Source organism: Mytilus californianus, unplaced genomic scaffold, assembly GCF_021869535.1.
Source record: "Mytilus californianus isolate M0D057914Y unplaced genomic scaffold, xbMytCali1.0.p SCAF_9, whole genome shotgun sequence".
Classification (NCBI taxonomy): domain Eukaryota; kingdom Metazoa; phylum Mollusca; class Bivalvia; order Mytilida; family Mytilidae; genus Mytilus; species Mytilus californianus.
The window spans coordinates 5,752,475-5,770,768 of record NW_026262745.1 but is presented as its reverse complement, the minus strand read 5'-3'; the positions used below and the strand labels follow the sequence as shown (position 1 = coordinate 5,770,768).

General features: G+C 31.6%; 1 protein-coding gene across 1 annotated transcript in view; it reads right to left on the bottom strand.

Annotated features, from left to right (window-relative positions):
• LOC127716121 (transmembrane protein KIAA1109-like) overlaps positions 1 to 18,121 on the bottom strand; it is an 84,503-nt gene extending 66,382 nt beyond the window's left edge. Inside the window, exons 1-17 of the mRNA XM_052222203.1 lie at positions 17,641 to 18,121; positions 16,023 to 16,166; positions 14,606 to 14,780; positions 14,017 to 14,083; positions 13,018 to 13,208; positions 12,206 to 12,285; positions 11,686 to 11,827; positions 10,565 to 10,721; positions 9,547 to 9,717; positions 8,869 to 8,986; positions 8,194 to 8,349; positions 7,404 to 7,501; positions 6,493 to 6,656; positions 3,844 to 4,165; positions 2,911 to 3,102; positions 1,984 to 2,121; positions 1,385 to 1,561 (exon numbers count right to left, since the gene is read on the bottom strand). Coding sequence (XP_052078163.1) covers positions 1,385 to 1,561; positions 1,984 to 2,121; positions 2,911 to 3,102; positions 3,844 to 4,165; positions 6,493 to 6,656; positions 7,404 to 7,501; positions 8,194 to 8,349; positions 8,869 to 8,986; positions 9,547 to 9,717; positions 10,565 to 10,721; positions 11,686 to 11,827; positions 12,206 to 12,285; positions 13,018 to 13,208; positions 14,017 to 14,083; positions 14,606 to 14,780; positions 16,023 to 16,166; positions 17,641 to 17,866 — 2,718 coding nt within the window. The 5' untranslated portion in view covers positions 17,867 to 18,121. The remainder of the gene's footprint in view (positions 1 to 1,384; positions 1,562 to 1,983; positions 2,122 to 2,910; positions 3,103 to 3,843; positions 4,166 to 6,492; positions 6,657 to 7,403; positions 7,502 to 8,193; positions 8,350 to 8,868; positions 8,987 to 9,546; positions 9,718 to 10,564; positions 10,722 to 11,685; positions 11,828 to 12,205; positions 12,286 to 13,017; positions 13,209 to 14,016; positions 14,084 to 14,605; positions 14,781 to 16,022; positions 16,167 to 17,640) is intronic.
• Positions 18,122 to 18,294: the final 173 nt, after the last annotated feature.

Here is an 18,294-nt window from a genome sequence, read left to right as displayed (position 1 = left end):
CTGTTTATTACTGCTGATGATGATTTTTTTTGCTACTGTGAATTCATTAATTTTTGCTGGATACCAATTTTTCTTGGTTGTCATGGGCGGGGTAAACCCCAATTTAAATGCTTCGAGAAATAAAATTTTTAGTTACTTTGATAGGAGACAATGATGAAATGACAAAATTAGGCTTCCTCTAAATAGTTAATCTTTCTTTACAATGAAAACTGATACCAACCAAACTAAAAAAATCCACAGTAAAATTAAATATTATATTACTTGACAAATTTCGCCTGACTAGGCACAGACTAAAAAGACTATTAAAATAAGTTTTATCTGAGAAAAGGTACTCGGAGAGTCAATACTCCACAAGTGCTCAGTAAAGTACTTTATTATACTTTATGCAAATTTCTTATATTATCCATTCATTTCATTGGACATGCGGCATTTGTTAATTTTCACTAACCTTTCATAAGCCCCACCCACCCATAGCAACATGTGATAATATAAGCAACGGGTGCTAATGCCTAAAATTAACACCCGCTGAGCCCAAATTTTGCCGATCAGGAATAATTAACACCAGCTCAGGCCGAGGTTTACGGATTCTTATTTCTACATTATTTCCTTCGTTTTGTTGTTGTTATTAGTAAACTATCTTTATCTATGACTTTGTTTTTTTACAATTGTCCTTCTAATAACATAGTGCACACTTGAATCATAAGGCATTCAGTATAATAAAAAACATACTGCCCTTGGATGAAGGTGTTAGGGTGATTAACACAAACGGTGAAAAAATTATCACCCGTGACTTTGTCTTGGGTGATAATTTTTTCCCTAGTGAGTTAATCTACCCTAACATCTTCATCCAAGGGCAGTTTATTTATACTAATACATTGTTGTACATGTACAATGTATTGTGATTACAGAAATTGATTATATTTATCATTTCTTGAAAATAGATAAATTACTTAGTTATTTAAGTACTTGTGATATCTTGGAATATGTTCCTCTCAGGTTTTTAATAATTTTTGCAGTGTATATGTGAATTCAATAATCTCAAACATTACAAGAAATTCTTTAAATCAAAACGCTGACAATTTTATCCACATCAAACATAGCACAGCACAAAATATGGAATCTTGAAATCACCTTTGCGGCATTTCTAAAATATTTACTCATATTATATATCTGGTCTCTACATTACTGAAACTCTAGAAAGAAATGAAGAATTTCAGCCACATCAAATGTTCCAGTGAAAAAATATCTTCTATGTTAAATCTATCTATACATCATGTTTATATTTATATACTAAAACCTTTTTTATCATCATCAATTTACAAAGCTTTATTACAAGTCACTGAATGTTTGTTAAGAGACAATGCTCTACATATATGAAAATTACCTGTGGACTAGTCAGCTTCCCTGTTAAATCTCCTATAACAACTTCTATCAGCCATGCATACTCCAAAGTCTCACTTTCCATAGGTAATCCTTCATGTGAAAACATAGCATGACCTCTGACTTGTAGTCCTGACAACCCAAGGTGACCTTCATTCAAATGCTTATTATCATCTTCTCTCTGTAAACATGCAAACATTATTTCAATTCAGATGGTGTAAAACATATACAATCTATCCTACTTACAACTTACATTGGACACACAGTTAATTATATAACCACAACAGACTGAATATTAAGATTCAAGTTAGGATATGAATAAATTTTTCCTTTTTTCCCTTTAGTTTTGGTCTTAACACTAAAGAACATCATGGCATCCAGCTTATCATGTTAAAAAAGCCATTAAATTTGTGAAAATCAACAACTTAAATGAAAAACATTTTTTCTCCTAAAGCTCCAAGTCTGGTACTTTTACAAATGGAACCTACATGTAAACTGATACTAACTCATGTATATTTTGCTCAAATTCTAATGCTCTGTTTTAGAGCAAGTATATATAAACTATCTGACTCCTAAGGCTTACTATAATTAAACTTAACCCACCGGGTATGTATCTTTGGCTACCAGTACAGCTGGGGACAAAAGTAATTGTAATTTAGTTTCCAAGTAAGTCTTGTCCATCTCAAAACATAAACGTTCAAGGAATATACTGGGACAGGGTAGATCATCTATGTTACAGTTCTGTAAAAATAAGATAAATTGATATCAAGTTCTTGGATTTTATGTATCACATACCGTTATAAAATGTCTAGAAAAAGTGAAGAAAATTTTTATTCCCAAATGCATATTTCTATCCTATTCTCAGTCAATACAATAAGTGTTATATATATTATGCATAACACTATTAGACTTTGTAAACTGTAAAATTCAATTACATCAGACAGAATATGCTTATTATGCATAGACATCTTTAGACATCTTTGTTCTTATTGGGCCTATTATCAAATTATAGTTTCACTTCAATTATCATGCTTTCTATAGTGTTATGATTGATTTTGTCTAAGGGCTTTTCTATCAAAACATATATGGGACACAGGTTAGGCACTTTGAAATCTCAACTATGGGTTGGTGTCAAATTCTTTTGAACTGTGAAAATATAAGTCAAATTCTAAAACCGTCTCAACAGGTGGCTACCCCATTTTCAAAGTGCCTTCCCTGGGTACCATGTATGTTTTAATGGAACAGCCCCTATAAGCATCTGCTCTATTGGCAATATTTTTTTAAATACCTTCTTTAATGACAGAATAATGCTGTAAAATATTTAATTTCATATTTAAGTAGAAATTATTGCAAGTATTTATTATTGTGATTTTGATATGACGGTCAGACCAATCAAAATTCAAGATTAATTATTGCAATTGCAAGAAAAAAGCATAATGATAAATGTATCAAAATGCAAGTTCATATTATTGCGGTACTCAACCAGTTGCATTATTCGCATTAATAAAAACATCACAATAATGTCAGTACCTTAACAAGATGTCCATGAATATCATTAATAACCAATGAGACAGTCACTGCAAATGGACGGTATTCTCTAGCATCAAATGGTCTCACTTCAGCTTCAGCTACATAGGGACCATCAGCCGCTTCACCCATCTTCTTTTCTTTAGGAGTATCATAAAAATCAGTAAATACTTGGTCTTCACCTAAATAGTTTTCCTGAAAAGATATATAAGATATGGTGACACTAAGTTAATCTGATGATTTTTATCAGAAGGGACTGGCCCAAATGAAGTGTTATTGCTTAATGGTAGTTACATATATATACCACAATTTGTTGTTAATATATCAGCCAATTTACCTCTCAACATTTCCAATCCACAACAGTGAATAGATTTCGATGAAAGTCTTATAAATTGTTACCTTAATAATAGGATGATGTACCTCTTTTTTGACTTGCCATCAGAATCATTTTAGGATTTCTAATATAGAACAGTACACCCATCAAAATCTTCTTCTTAACAATTGAACAGATTTTGTCTGAATTGGTCATAACTTGCAAAAGTGTTAATATGACAGGAACGATTTCATAATGAGTAGCGCACAAGGAAGAATGGCAAATCAAAAATCTATTCAAAATGAACTTGACCTAGCCTTATTTATTAGTAGGTTTTTTCTTGCTTCAATTCTTTCTATTCATCAATATTTAGTTCAATTTTTCATCCTTATTTTTTTATAAATTCAAATAATCACTTACAGATTAATATTAGAAAAATAACAAAATTTCATGTTGCAATTTTTTTTTTCTTTAATAAAACCCTTGTAAAAACTTATGAATTCACAGTAATTGATATTCTTTCATTCACTGTACTGCAGTAAAGCACAAAATTTCAACATTAAAAAAACATTTATTCCATATCCCCTACACATCTTTCTTGTAAAAATACTGATTAAACTCACCTTAACATGCAGAAAATTCCTCAGTAATGACCCATATATACACAACATAGATGGAGCCACTTCCAATTCCAATGCTATTAAATCTGGTTCCATGTCTGCTGGATCAAAACCCTCAGGAGGATCTGTTCTAATGACTTTACCACTGAAAGGTCCCATAGGTATATTTATCTCCTCCTCTATGATAGGTGTGTTTGGTGCAGATTTCTTCTTTTTTGTGGAGACTTCTGTTTCAATTTTATCTTCCAGTAATGGCATTGGATGATAAGTGTATCCTAGACTTATTGCTACGTGTGTAGTAGTCCAACAGTCAAGCCAGCCTTCACTATAAAATTATATTATACTATCAAATTATATTATATTCTGGAGAAGACATTACTAAGTTGTAATACTAGTGTCTCATCAGTTTGTTCAGTTTCTAAACAAAAAAATATGTTTAAACTATAAAATTATAACAAAATTAGTTCCAATTTATAATAATTTAAATTGTATACCAGGCAAGCAGAAGCTGCATTTAAAATCAAAGGCAGGTTCAGATTCTGTTTTTGTCTATATAGGAATTTAAGTAATTTTGGTTAATCAAGAAATTAGTTGTTGAAGTAAGATATGTAGTAAAAGCTTGACCAGATATCTGCTTTATGTGTTTGTCTATTACTGAATGTTTGTCCACCATTGACAGAAAGGATAAAATTTTCTCAGCATAAAAAATCAGACTTCAAGTAGCCCAAAACTTATTGTTTTACTTACGTCATTAGGGTGACTTACCCACCAGTCATAGTCAAAAAGTCCTAGAAATTGCATTGACTATGTCATTAGGTCGACTTACCCACCAGTCATAGTCAAAAAGTCCTAGAAATTGCATTGACTATGTCATTAGGTCGACTTACCCACCAGTCATAGTCAAGTCCTAGAAATTGCATTGACTATGTCATTAGGTCGACTTACCCACCAGTCATAGTCAAGTCCTAGAAATTGCATTGACTATGTCATTAGGTCGACTTACCCACCAGTCATAGTCAAAAAGTCCTAGAAATTGCATTGACTATGTCATTAGGTCGACTTACCCACCAGTCATAGTCAAGTCCTAGAAATTGCATTGACTATGTCATTAGGTCAACATACCCACCAGTCGCAGTCAAGTCCTAGAAATTGCATTTGGTATATTTTTGTTTAACCTGTTTTTTGCATTTCTTTCTTATTGATATTTACCCCACATCTCATGGACAATCATGTTTTAAATTATTTGGAAATATACATATTTATTGAAATACAAAAAACTGTCATAATAAATTGCTTCGTCGAGCGCACCTGAACAGTTGGGGCAAAAATGGACACAATATTCGCGCTTGATACAGGTCTGAATTTGGATTGTAATTAAATATTTGACACATAATAGGTTTCTGACACAGAATAACTGTAGTCAAAGAACTTAGAATTGGTTATATGATTTGAATTTATATTCATTTTTTTGCTTTTGTGCAATACACTATGCTGTTGCAAATTGCCCCCCCCCCCCCTCCTTTTTTTGCAAAAAAAAAAAAATATATTTGAAGAAATTTTCTTTTTAATTTCTGAAATCTGAAATGAGAAAAACAAATGAGAAAAACTTGTCCCCCCCCCCACCCCTCCAATTTCTTTTTTACCCCCCCCCCCCCCCAATTTTTTTTTTCACCTCCCCCCACCCTTTTTCAAAAATAAAATCTTTCCCTCAAGATATGGTCATAATCTCAATTCAAATTTCCAATAGAGTTTGCAACCATAATTACCCCTTTAAATACATCATAAAAGTCTTAAAATAGAAAATGACATACATAATCATGGCTAAAATTGATATTCCTTAATCAGCATTTTTAATAGTAACTTCTAAAAATAAATTGACAGCTAATCACCTCAAGATAATACAACATTTCTTTATACATAATTTAAAAGCAGTGTAAGGGAGGTAATCCAAACATAACATTGTACTTTTAAGTAATTGTCCATTAACCAGGAAACCCTTGTTTTTCACCCTTTTTTGCCCCTTATTCCTAAACGGTTTGAGCCATAACCCCCAAATCCAATCCAAACCATCCCTTTGTGGTATGGAAACTTGTGGTATAATTTCAGAGATATCCATACACCTTTCCACAAGTTATTGTCTGGAAACTAGAAAAATGCTTATTTGGGCCCCTTTTTGGCCCCTAATTCCTAAACTGTTACAACATAACCCCCAAAATCAATCCCAACCTTCCTTTTGTGGTTATGAACCTTATGTTTAAATTTCATATTTTTCTATTTACATATACTAAAGTTATTGTCTGGAAACCAAATGTCTTCGGACATCAACGACGTGATACCAATATAGGACCGCACATTTTTTTTGCGGTCGTATAAAAACTGTCTGATAAATGATACTTATTGATGAAACTAAGGTTAATCTATTAAAAATATGCAAGAATATATGTTTTAAATAATGAATACAATTTGAACCCAGTCCTTATAGAGCTACATATATCGTAAATGCATAGACTTTTTACAAGTCCCACTCCTAAGGTTTGCTTTTTTAGTTGGTTCCCCCTTTCAAAATCCTGGATCTGCATCTGCATATTGACTATTTGGATTATACAAACTAGATATATCATTTCTAAGCCTTATCCTTTCAATGAATCCTACCTTTCTTCTGTAAACCTTCTCCACTGACGTTTATCTGGTTTGAAGGGTTTCTCTATTATTTTCCCATTCCTGTCCATTATTTTCATGTTTTTAGATATAGCCAAAACAATTTGTCTACTTGTGTTAGACTCTGGTAGGTAAAATCTACAGTAGGCATTCTCTCCCTAAAATATATGAAAGATAACTAGAATTTTACATCATGTTCAGTATACAACAATAAATTTTGTGACTCACTTATTATCAATTTAAAGTCATTTATACTAATCTTTTTAAAAGTAGGCCATTATATTCTTTAAGATTTATTACATTTTGTTTTTAAGGAACCTTTAATGGTTTACCTTACAGAAATGGTCATTATTGAAGGTCGTAGTATGACCTGTAGATGTTGTTAGGCAAAAATCTGAAAAGTAGGATAATACAGGAAAAATTTGAGTCAAATAGATATAAAAGTAGTTTCAAGGAAAAATATACTAAGCCTTAATTTTAAAAGATGCAAAGTAATGACAATACTTAACCATTGTTAACAGCAGCCCTTTTCTCAAGGAGACCTTGAAAGGTTCTTATTCAAAATAAAGCTAACAAGAATGTGTCCATAGTACACGAATGCCCCACTTGCACTACCATTTTCTATGTTCAGTGGACCGTGAAATTGGCGTCAAAACTCTAATTTGGCATTAAAATTAGAAAGATCATATCATAGGGAACATGTGTACTAAGTTTCAAGTTGATTGGACTTCAACTTCATCAAAAACTACCTTGACCAAAAACTTTACCTTAAGCGGGACAGATGGATGAACGGACGGACGGATGGACGAACGGATGAATGGACGAACAGACCGAAAAACATAATGCCCCTAGATGGGGCATAAAAACAGAAGATATTTGTTTTCAATAATGTTATTTCTACTCACTTTTATAACCAGACCAATAGGTACTGTGGAAGGGAGATAATCTGTATATGGTAGGACCAGTGATAATTCTAACGTCTGACCAGCAAAAGCTATATGTGCTAGAAATAGAAAACTAAATAGTGATTATTTTCAAAACATGATCTTTTGTCCTGTAAACCTGATAGCTAAATGAATTAATTGTCTAAGCCTGTCTATGGTACAGAAAACCATTTCCCTTTGTCATTTTACAAATTCCAACAAAATCCCACAGAAATTCTGATTTCTTAAAAGTGAACAGTACACCAACTATTTTGAAGAAGACGTTACTAAGTTTAAAAATATAGGTCTGATGCTTTTGTCCTTTTGAACAATGAAATAATATTAAACTGACCTATGGGCTATTCCAGAAATATAGGGAGTGAGAAGGCACTTTTTATTTTACCCAACATGCATAAAAATTGTATTGATTATTTCATATAATTGATATTGCTATCTGTCTAAAAAATTTTAATAAAAGTGCCTTCTGACACACCCCCCCCCCCCCCTCCCTCACACCCACACCCATTCAATTAATTCTGGAAAAGCCCTATTTTAATGTGACAGAAAGTAACCAGGACCAATATCTCACTTCTACTTTAGTTTCCCCGCAAAATCATGTACAACTTTATAAATTCAGTCCCTTGTACCTTTTTTTTAAGTAAGTCATACAAACATCAAAAAGTAAATATAATAGTTTAACAATGATTTGAATGATGACAATAGATCTATCTGACAGACTACAAATACATGTAAATCTTTAAACCAATCATACCATTTTCTGTTTGAGTGGATGTAGTATCTATCCAGTTGTATTCATTGGTCAGCAGTACAAGTTCAAATTCTTTAATAATCAGATTGATTGTCCATGTGTATGGTACAAAATGAAAAATATCAGGTCTTTCTTCAGATGACCAATCCTCCATTAAATCTGAAATACATTAAAACTATTGGCATATATCAGTATACAATTAATTAAAGTTGCTTGGATTTTTCTTGCACACTATTTATTGTTTTTATTTATGGCATATTTAATGCACTGTCCATTCAGAAGTGGTCAAGGTTAAAAGATTGTATGTCAGACTGAATAATTTCTAAAGTTATTCATGTCTTGGTATTATGCACAGCCTATGACATTATATTAGCTTCTCTAGTAGTAAGTATAATGCATACACATATTTTCTTTGGAAACACAGTTTGAATTCCTGTTATATTTTTAGAGTTGTCAAGATTTGAAATCCTCCCATCCTGAAGGACATATTTAACACACGAATAAAGGTAGAACATTGGACAATCATCAATATGAGACAGCAACACAACAACTTAAATCTACCAGGATGATTATAGGTCGCCAAATGGCCTTCAGCTAAGGAAAACAATAAAAATATGGTAATATTTAAAGCTTTAGTCTATACAGTTTTATTTTGACAAAAAATAGTTTTGCACTCACCTTTAAAGAAATGTTTGAGATGAAAGATGAGGAAGACTGTAGCTTTACAAGCAATGAAATCACAGACCCAATCTTGGTGATCGTTCCATGTCAGTGGGTATGATGCTGTTACTGTAAACTGAAACATAAACTCACAGGTTTGAAAATTTCAAAGCATTAGAAAATATGTCATATTGGTATGCAAGGGTTCAGAATTTTTTCCAGTTATATTTCATGCAGATCGAGCTGTAAAACTGGGTTTGTTTATATTCTACCTTCTAGTGTGAAATAGGGTTTGAAAAAATAACTACATAGTTCAAGATCTCAAAAATGACTAAAATCACACACATTAAAATCTAAAACTTTGTAAGAAAGATAATCATGTTTCCTTCTATAAGATATATATCAATCAATAAATGAAGTGATGAAATACATTCATATAATGACGATTTATATATCTTTAACTTTGGATAAGCCATATAAAATTCACAATCTAGATTTAATGGTAAAAAGTGTAAGGGTCATTTATCATTAATTTCACTGCATACTACACACCTTCAAAAAGAAAAGTTCTAACCGTTTTGAAAATTCAACACCAGATATCAAAACTGTATAAAACATTCTACAGATGAGTAAATCCTTCTATGAAAAAACAAAGTTTCTCTGCACAAAAATGCTTTAAGACATATAAGTGCATACCTCAAAAGTTTCACACTCTATTAGTGACCTATATTGTAAACTAGTGGAAGCATCTGCCAATAAAAACTGTCCCTTTACTGTTGTAACATAACCATCCTCAGCTATCATCCACGGAACATTCATCTCAATGTAAGATCCAGGGTTGGCATTCATATGGATGGCTTGTGTTTCCTTAAAAGAGAAATTTAACAATTACAGATGGTGTGTGTGAAAAGTTTCTTTTTAACTGTTGTTTCATAATCTGGAAACAATTTGGATACTGTATATATAAATTAAGAGATTTGTGTGTGCATTTTTTATGCAATTGTTGAAAAATGCCATATTATTTTTTTTGTAATTTTTTATTTTATCAGAAAAAACTCCAAGCATTGAGATACCAAAAAAGAATGTGTCCATAGTACACGGATGTCCCACTTGCACTATCATTTTCTATATTCAGTGGACCGTGAAATTGGGGTCAAAACTCTAATTTGGCATTAAAATTAGAAAGATCATATCATAGGGAACATGTGTACTAAGTTTCAAGTTGATTGGACTTCAACTTCTTCAAAAACTACCTTGACCAAAAACTTTAACCTGAAGCAGGACAGACGGACGGACGGACGGACAAACGAACGAACAGAAGGATGCACAGACCGAAAAACATAATGCCCCTCTACTATCGTAGGTGGGGCATAAAAATGCCATATTAATTATTAGTGATTTAAGGAATTGCTGCATACTAATTACTGTTTCAAAATTAAAATGCAAGTTTTTATTTGTGCAAAACCTATCCCGTCGCAATTTTCACAATAATGAATCAATCATAAAAATTTCTGGAAGAAATATGCAAATGCATGTACTAAATCCAATTATATAAATATATTTCAATAATATACAAATAGAATTTATCAAAAATCACTCTCAATTTAAGTAAGACATACATTGACAGCAATTTGGAATGATTTAACATAACTCAAATAAATTTCAGGATGATATTCTATGATGAAATCTATGAATGATCATCATTGACACTTACAGAATTTTTGGTGAAAAGTATATCAATGGTAGATCTGTGGTACATATTCATTCTAAACTCAAATGTTTTATATTGCCTCAGTTCACCAGGCTTAGGTTCAATGGTGGGTACCATGGCTTGGTAGTCAGCTGGATAGAAAAACTTCCATAGCAATTCCCTGCAATATAATGAACAAGTGCATTTCCTTTATTAGTTCATTATTTTACAGGAGTTACAAAGTGTTTACATGTTATATTTTTATCAAATCTGACACAATACAATCATAGAAATAATGGCTAAAAGTAAAAGATACATAACCTGAAATGAACATGGATGAAGGGACGTAGGGACAAGGTGAATGAAATATAGACTCAACTCGAAGAGTGGGGGTATTATATTCTGTTTGTGGAAAGTTAACAAATAGGACCAGCCGGCTATAAAATTCAATGAAAGTAAAAATATGAGCAAGACTCAAATTTTGGAGAGAATAAACCTTCATCAATTGAAGAGAAGATTTAGATAAATTGAAATGACACATTTTTCTTAATTTCAAACAAAATCAAATTTTGCCAGTCTTTAAGTAAATTTGTGGTAAGAGTCAATATAATTGAAATCCATAATTTCCAATGCATGAAATTTGTTTTTATTGTAAAAAAAAAATCTGTCTTGTGACCAAAAAGCCGGAAAAGCACCAGTTGGGAATATTTAGCTTCAAAGATAAAGGTGAACAATGAAGTAATTTATAACTATAACTGAATGATACTGATTTCAGCGCACATTGAAAACATATGATCCTGGAATAGCCTTCATCATAAATGCTTGAGACAAAAAAATAGGAAGAAACATCAAACTAAACAGGCCTTAGCAGAATGGCTCAAACAATGTTAGCTCAACTTTGCCTAATGGGAGTTGAAACTTTAGTTTAAGAACCCATACATAATTTATAAACCTAACTTTAATATTCAAATTATACATGCATCAGTAAAATAACCACAAAAAAAAAACATTTCAATTTTAAAATTTAAAAGTTGGGGAAAGGAGGAATGTTAAATTTGGAATATACAATATTTTACAAAATATTCAGTAAGGTTTTTTTCCTTGATTCACAGGTAATTTCAATTACTAAATGAATAAGTTTGTACCTTTGTCTATCAGCCCAAGGGCCATAATTAAAATCAGTATTTTTACCACATCCTGCCACCACACCAAAACATGGATAGGTCCTCAGTACAACTGTTTCACCGTCAGCTAACTGTACACTTTCTGGTTCATATGGAACAGTACCTACGCACAAAATGCAATGTTCTCAAACTTAGTCAAAGTAGATAATTATATGTCCTTTCATTGTTTTTGTCATTTAGTTGATGTCTCAATGATTTCTCACTTTTATTCATTTTACAAAATTCAGTATTACAGACAGGAACATGCTGGAGGAGGAGGTTATTGAAGGCAGTTGATAATCACATTTGAAACAGGGTTAAAGGATTTTCTCACTTTATATGTGTGTAATTGTCTTTGATCATGTTGAATTTTAAGAAAAAAAAGTGTTGGGGGATAGGTCATTAAAAGGACCTTCAATTCTCTTTCTTATATTTTCAAGAATAGTCGCAAAAGTTGACGTTTACTTTGCTGCTTGAATTTGACTTGTTATCTGGGACCTACCTGGTTCATCCATAAAAAGATGTACATTGATATTTCTAGTCTGTAAAACAACAAATCCTTCTCCCATGTTACGTGGTGGTCTGAAATTTAAATTTATGCTTATAAAAATAAACCATAAGCATGTAAATGCACCTAAAATTTATAAATTTTAACTCAGTTCAATACGATTTTTTTAGATAAGTTTACTTCCATACCTGACTTCTTTACAAATATTAAATGGTAAGTGAGGATTTATTTTATAACATTTATTTCCCCAAAAATAACTTACAATTTAAAAACCATAGCAGAACATGTAAAATACAATAAGATACTGAATATAAATCAAGGGAGTGAACAAAAATCATAAAGTTTATGTGTGTCCTTACATATATGATACCCAGTAAAGTCAATTCAACAGATATCAAATATTAAGGTGCCACTGTTTACAGCCATCATTCTTTTCTTGTACATGTACTTTCTTTTGGATGAGACTTTTGTAAGACATTTTTTATTATACAATATACATGCATTTAGCATTGTTCAGTCTTCACGATAAACGTTTGAATCTTCAGGCCCAAAGCTGAATTTTACGAAAATTTTAGTTGATTCTATTGGCCTGTAGAGTTAATTTTTTACAGGCCCGACAGCATTTTTACAAGCCTTGGCTGGTGGGCCTGTGGTTGAGCGCAAAGACTGTTGTTACACATTTTCCTATGCTAAGAACTTTCAAATACATAAACTTTTGTTATCACATTGGCAAACACAAGCAAGCATAAAAAACTTCATATTTTTTTATAACCAACCAAAAATCAATGGTGTAGAAAATTACTTACTCATCAACTGGTCCATGATATTTAGGACTTGGTACAAACATAATTTTAAAGTTTTCAGCCTTGCCTTTTGCATCATGCATCAGTATATCGAATGGAGTCGATGCTGGTTTTGTTGTGTAAGTAAAATTTCCATCATCAAATTTCACTATCATGGAATTTGGTACTAAGTGGTTGCCAAAAATTACTCTTCCCTGCAAAACAGCAAACCAATATCAGTGATTTGGAACAACATTCACTAAACAATGGCAATATTTTGAAGAGTAAAAATGCATCAAAGAAACCAAGCTGTAAATTAGAATGCAAAATTTGTGCTTTGTCTATACAAAAGACTCTTCAGTGGCACTCCAATCAAAACAGTTTGAAAACTAAATCTGTTACAAACTTGAAAAGCATTTAAAACCAAAAATTTGAAAAGTTGTGCCAATTAAAGCAGAAAGTTACGACTGAATTATTCAGGTTAGGGTAATACAAATAAATTAGTCTCTTATATTCTGATTTTATGAAATCTTTCGGGATGAGCTAGTGCTTGTTTTCCATAAAAATTATTTTTTGAAAAATTTACAGCTATAAACGGTCTACAAAATTTGCTTTCTTTTGCCATCCTTATCAGTAAAACATCTCTACACAATAACATCAGGTGTTGACAATTAAAAACTGTCAGATATATGCAGAATTGTTTTTTTATAGATTTCCTTTATTTTATCATTGTAAATGCCAGTACTGTGGATTCATTTATTTTCGAGGGTAGCAATTTTCGTGGATCGAGGAAAGATTGTATTTTGGTGGGTTTTGTCAAAGTAAAGTAATCTCTATCTTAAGTCAGGTTTTTCATATATACAAATTAACATAGAACATGAGCTCAAAGTATGCATACAGGCCTATAAAACAATTGTATTTCATTGAACATTTTAATTTGTTGTTTACCTTTAGCCACAAAGTCCAAGAAAATTGATATCCCACGAATAATAATGAATCCACTTAGGAGTTATCTATACATACCGAATTTATTTGTACTTTGATGACAGGAATCAAATCTCTCCACATGAATTCTCTCTTACTGACAGATCTGAAATAATCTCATCAAATAATAAATACAGTCTAAAATAAGGACATATAACACTTTAGAATAATAAGAGTAAAAATAATCAGCTTTATGAGGCAAGTCCCTTTCGTCCATTACCCAGACCAGCTATTGTTTCCTAATATTTCTCCCCTTATCTTATTCTTTTGGTCATGATTTTACTTTAGTTCTAACATTGTATACATATTACCTTCCTTTCACTATGTTTATATATATTAGCTTTTGAATCATCTTGTACTTATCTCCTTATCTACTGTAAATTCAGATATTATTGCGTGCATTTATTATTGAGATGTATGAAGAATCAACAAAAATGTGAGATTAATTATTGCGATTTCAGGAAAATCTGCATTCAGTTAAAATGTTTATCAGATATCAGATTGTGAATTCTTATTATTGCAATACCCACCCAGTCGCATTATTCACATTAATAAAAACCTCACAATAATTGCTTAATTTACCGTGATTCATTTTATTTTGATTTTGCATTGTATACATATATATTACCTTTTCTTTTCACTGTCTTGGTTATTATCTTTTGATTCATTTTGAACTTCATCCTCTTTATTCAATTTGCCAGAAAATAATTTTTCTAAATTTGAGTAATTGACAGATCTGTTATAAATATGGACCTCAAGGTCATCCAAAAATATGGCAACTCTACATTCCATATGTGATAAATCTAAAAAAAAAAAGAAAGAAAGTAATTTCTATTAAGAATTTTTTTTGTGTCATGCTCTATTCTCATTTTAACATTGGTAGGCTTAATGTTTGTTGATATCTTTGTACATTTCACCAAGCATTAACTAAGCATCACTATATAGCATCAAGACCAATAGTTAAAATCATACGGTATGGATGATCAGTGAAATTTAAGGATCATTTTGTACATTCGTAGTATTTGGACCATACGCATATGGTGATGACCATATGAGTATATACTCATTTGGTTATTAACATGCCAGACCTTATGAGTATTTAGACCATACAGGTATTTTTCGAATAAATTATAACTTCCTGTGAAGAAACGCACAGCTCGTTCTCCAAACTAAAATTGTCACAAGTTACTAACTGAAATGCTTTATCTTTGACATATTGTCTGAATCTTAGTGTATCTGTAATCTTGCCTTTGATAGCGCCATTTAAAGTGTCTTTCTCATGTTAACATTTTCACCCATAAGTGAAACCATAGGCATTTGGGGCATAGATTTTATTTCCCGGTGTTTAGGTTATGTTTTTTTTCTTTCAATTTCAACTTTTTTTTCACTTAATTGTTCAAAATATCAGTAAGAAATATGTGCTATCCCTCTAATCTTTGTTATTGTCATATGTGCTATCCCTCTAATCTTTGTTATTCATGTTATTCATGTTTATTATCTTTGTTATTGTATGAATAGGAGCAGGAACACATTAAATAACTAAAAATAATTTGAAATATTTAAGAAATTTAAATTAACTAAAAACAAATTTACATGCCAAAATAAAATTAAAAAAAAAGGAAGGTTCAATGCCCCAAGTGACTGTGAGTAAAATAGTTGACTTCTTGTTTAATGGTTCACTTGGATATTTTTTTAAGTTGTATTTCAAAGTTTCAAAGGTGACACATTGTGTTTTGTAAGGTAAAATTGATAATGACTATGTAAAAATGCTTTTACTGTAATTTTATCTTGCAGTAAAATTCTCTTTATTTCATTAATCATGTAAAAATAAAATAGCATATGATCACATGTAAATAAAATGAGTCAAAATTTCATTTTCGAAACTCTTTATTTGTGACACCCTGAAGGGTCATACAGTAACAGTCACTTTTCAACGTACATCGTATTAATTAACCGAACCATACATTGTATGGTCCAAATACTCATATGGTCCAGAACATACTGTATATACCTACCAAATATAAAATCAGTATTATCTTTCTTACCTTCTTTTATAGTTTTGGGTATAAAAGGTCTCCACCATTTAAATATAATCCATCCATTTTGAATTCTCATTGTAAAATCTTCAGTTATAAGATGTACATCTCTAAACATTATTTTTCCAGATAAAACAGAAAAAGAAAGGGAACCTGCATAAAAACAGAATAAAACTATCATAACTATATCATGTATATGTATTTAGGATTGTCCAACTTCTGATAATTACACATGTACATGTAAATCAAAGTGTTTGAAATCACAGGTGGAAAGATTGAATGAGTTGTGTGCATCAAGGTTCCAAAAATGGTCATATTGGCCGGACATGACCTAAACTGAAATGGGTTTCACCAAAAGGGCAGATTGGGATTATGGTCACAAACATTTTTTTTCCGGAAATAATTTTGGTCATTTCATTGGATTTTTAATCACCCTTTGCAATGCTTTTCTATAAAACTGCCACTCAGGTATATTATGATAATCCTGAGGGCCCTCCTAGTTACCCTAATGAGTGCCTCATGAAAATAATGACTACTGATAGCTGATTACTTTTCACTCATGTTCAAATACGAACATGTACCTGACAGCAGTGATCGAGCTCAGAACTAATATTATAAAGAAATTCTATTCCATGACAAGTTACTTATTTATCTACTGCCGTTTCAGCATCACTCGTAATTTATGATTAACTTGAAACTTCCTTTTTTATTTTGTTTCTCAAAATGGAAAGTATGGTGATCATTTCCTGAGAAATTTAAAGTTTTTGAATCCATAAAATAATTTGAATTTTAAACTCTGCATTCCATAAATCATATGCTTGATAATGCTGCTGAATAATGAAAAAGTTCTATATCAAAAGAGTTCATCTTGATTCCAAGATTCTGGATAAAGTTCAATCTATATCTACATGATCTACATCATCTACATTTAGCCATTATGTGTAAAGAATGTTTGCTCAAGATAAAGGATATTTATATTTTGACATACAATAAAACCGTTTTGCCACAACCACACACCCCTTTTCCACTCTACAAAAAATTTGGGCAAGCCAATCAAAATATTCCTGAAAATAAAGTCATCAGTTTTGTTAAGAGATCATTAATTAATCAAGATTTTATAGACTTTCAAACCATGTTTGTAGTCTATTTTTGTAACTGTGATCTTAACCTTTGACCTTTTGACATCAGAATAAAAGGCTTTAGTTTCAAAGGAGACTAAAATTTGGAAACCATAATTTTTTTAAATTGCCATACTGAACTACAATTTTTGTTGATATATAGTTCAGAATTCACCATATGTCTATCTAGTCTTCTCTTGTTTATATTAGGAAATAAACTTATTTTTATATTGACATTACTGACTCTCATGGGTAGTCAATGTTGTTAATACATTTTCACATTCCAGCTATGTGCTGGGAAGTATGGCAATCCTGATTTTGTGTCTATCCTCATAATAATCCTAAGTCACAATTTAATTCTAAAATAGAAATTGCCCCTTCGCCATGCCACCAACTGATAACTGTAACGGATATAAAGTGAATGCCTATTCACTGTGTACATGTAAATATTTGGAAATATTGTAAGACCTCAGAAAACCCAACCAAGTTAAAATTGAGTTTGTTCTCACCTAATCTGATGTGTCCAAAATTAGTAAATCTATTGATGACTGCTGTTAGGATGAGACCAACCACTCTTGAGTTGTAAAAAGTCAAATATATCACCCAGATCTGTGCCAAAACAATGGATAAGAAGAACCAGTACCATTTTGAATCAGATAACTGGTCCTGGATATCTTGAATGAGATTAGGGCCCTTTTCTGTGTTGTTTTTTAGATCTACTTCGAGTGACAACATTATCAAAATTTTGATTTTAAGGCTGTTTTCAGCAGGATGGTCCTATATTTTGGAAATGATTACAACCCCAACTGTCAAAACTGAAATCATGCTTTCCATGTCTTTGGTGTGTATTTGCAGAGAATGACAGTCACTGCCATTTTTGTATACACAACATATTTATGTTTCATAATGAGAAAAGATGCTTATATTGTTCATTTTCGCATAAAACGTTTGTTTTCCTTCAGTTTTGTCGTTCAATGAAAACAGGGGAGATCATAGCAGTCGAAACGGAAGTAAGTTTCTACTTCCTGTCATTAAATCGCTGTTAGTTAGAAAAAGCGCGAAATATAAATAAGTTTAAACATAGATTTAAACAATTCAATAAGCCCCTTCACGATAAATCCCGAGCATGCGCATAAACGCTTCCGGACGGCAACTTGTTGACA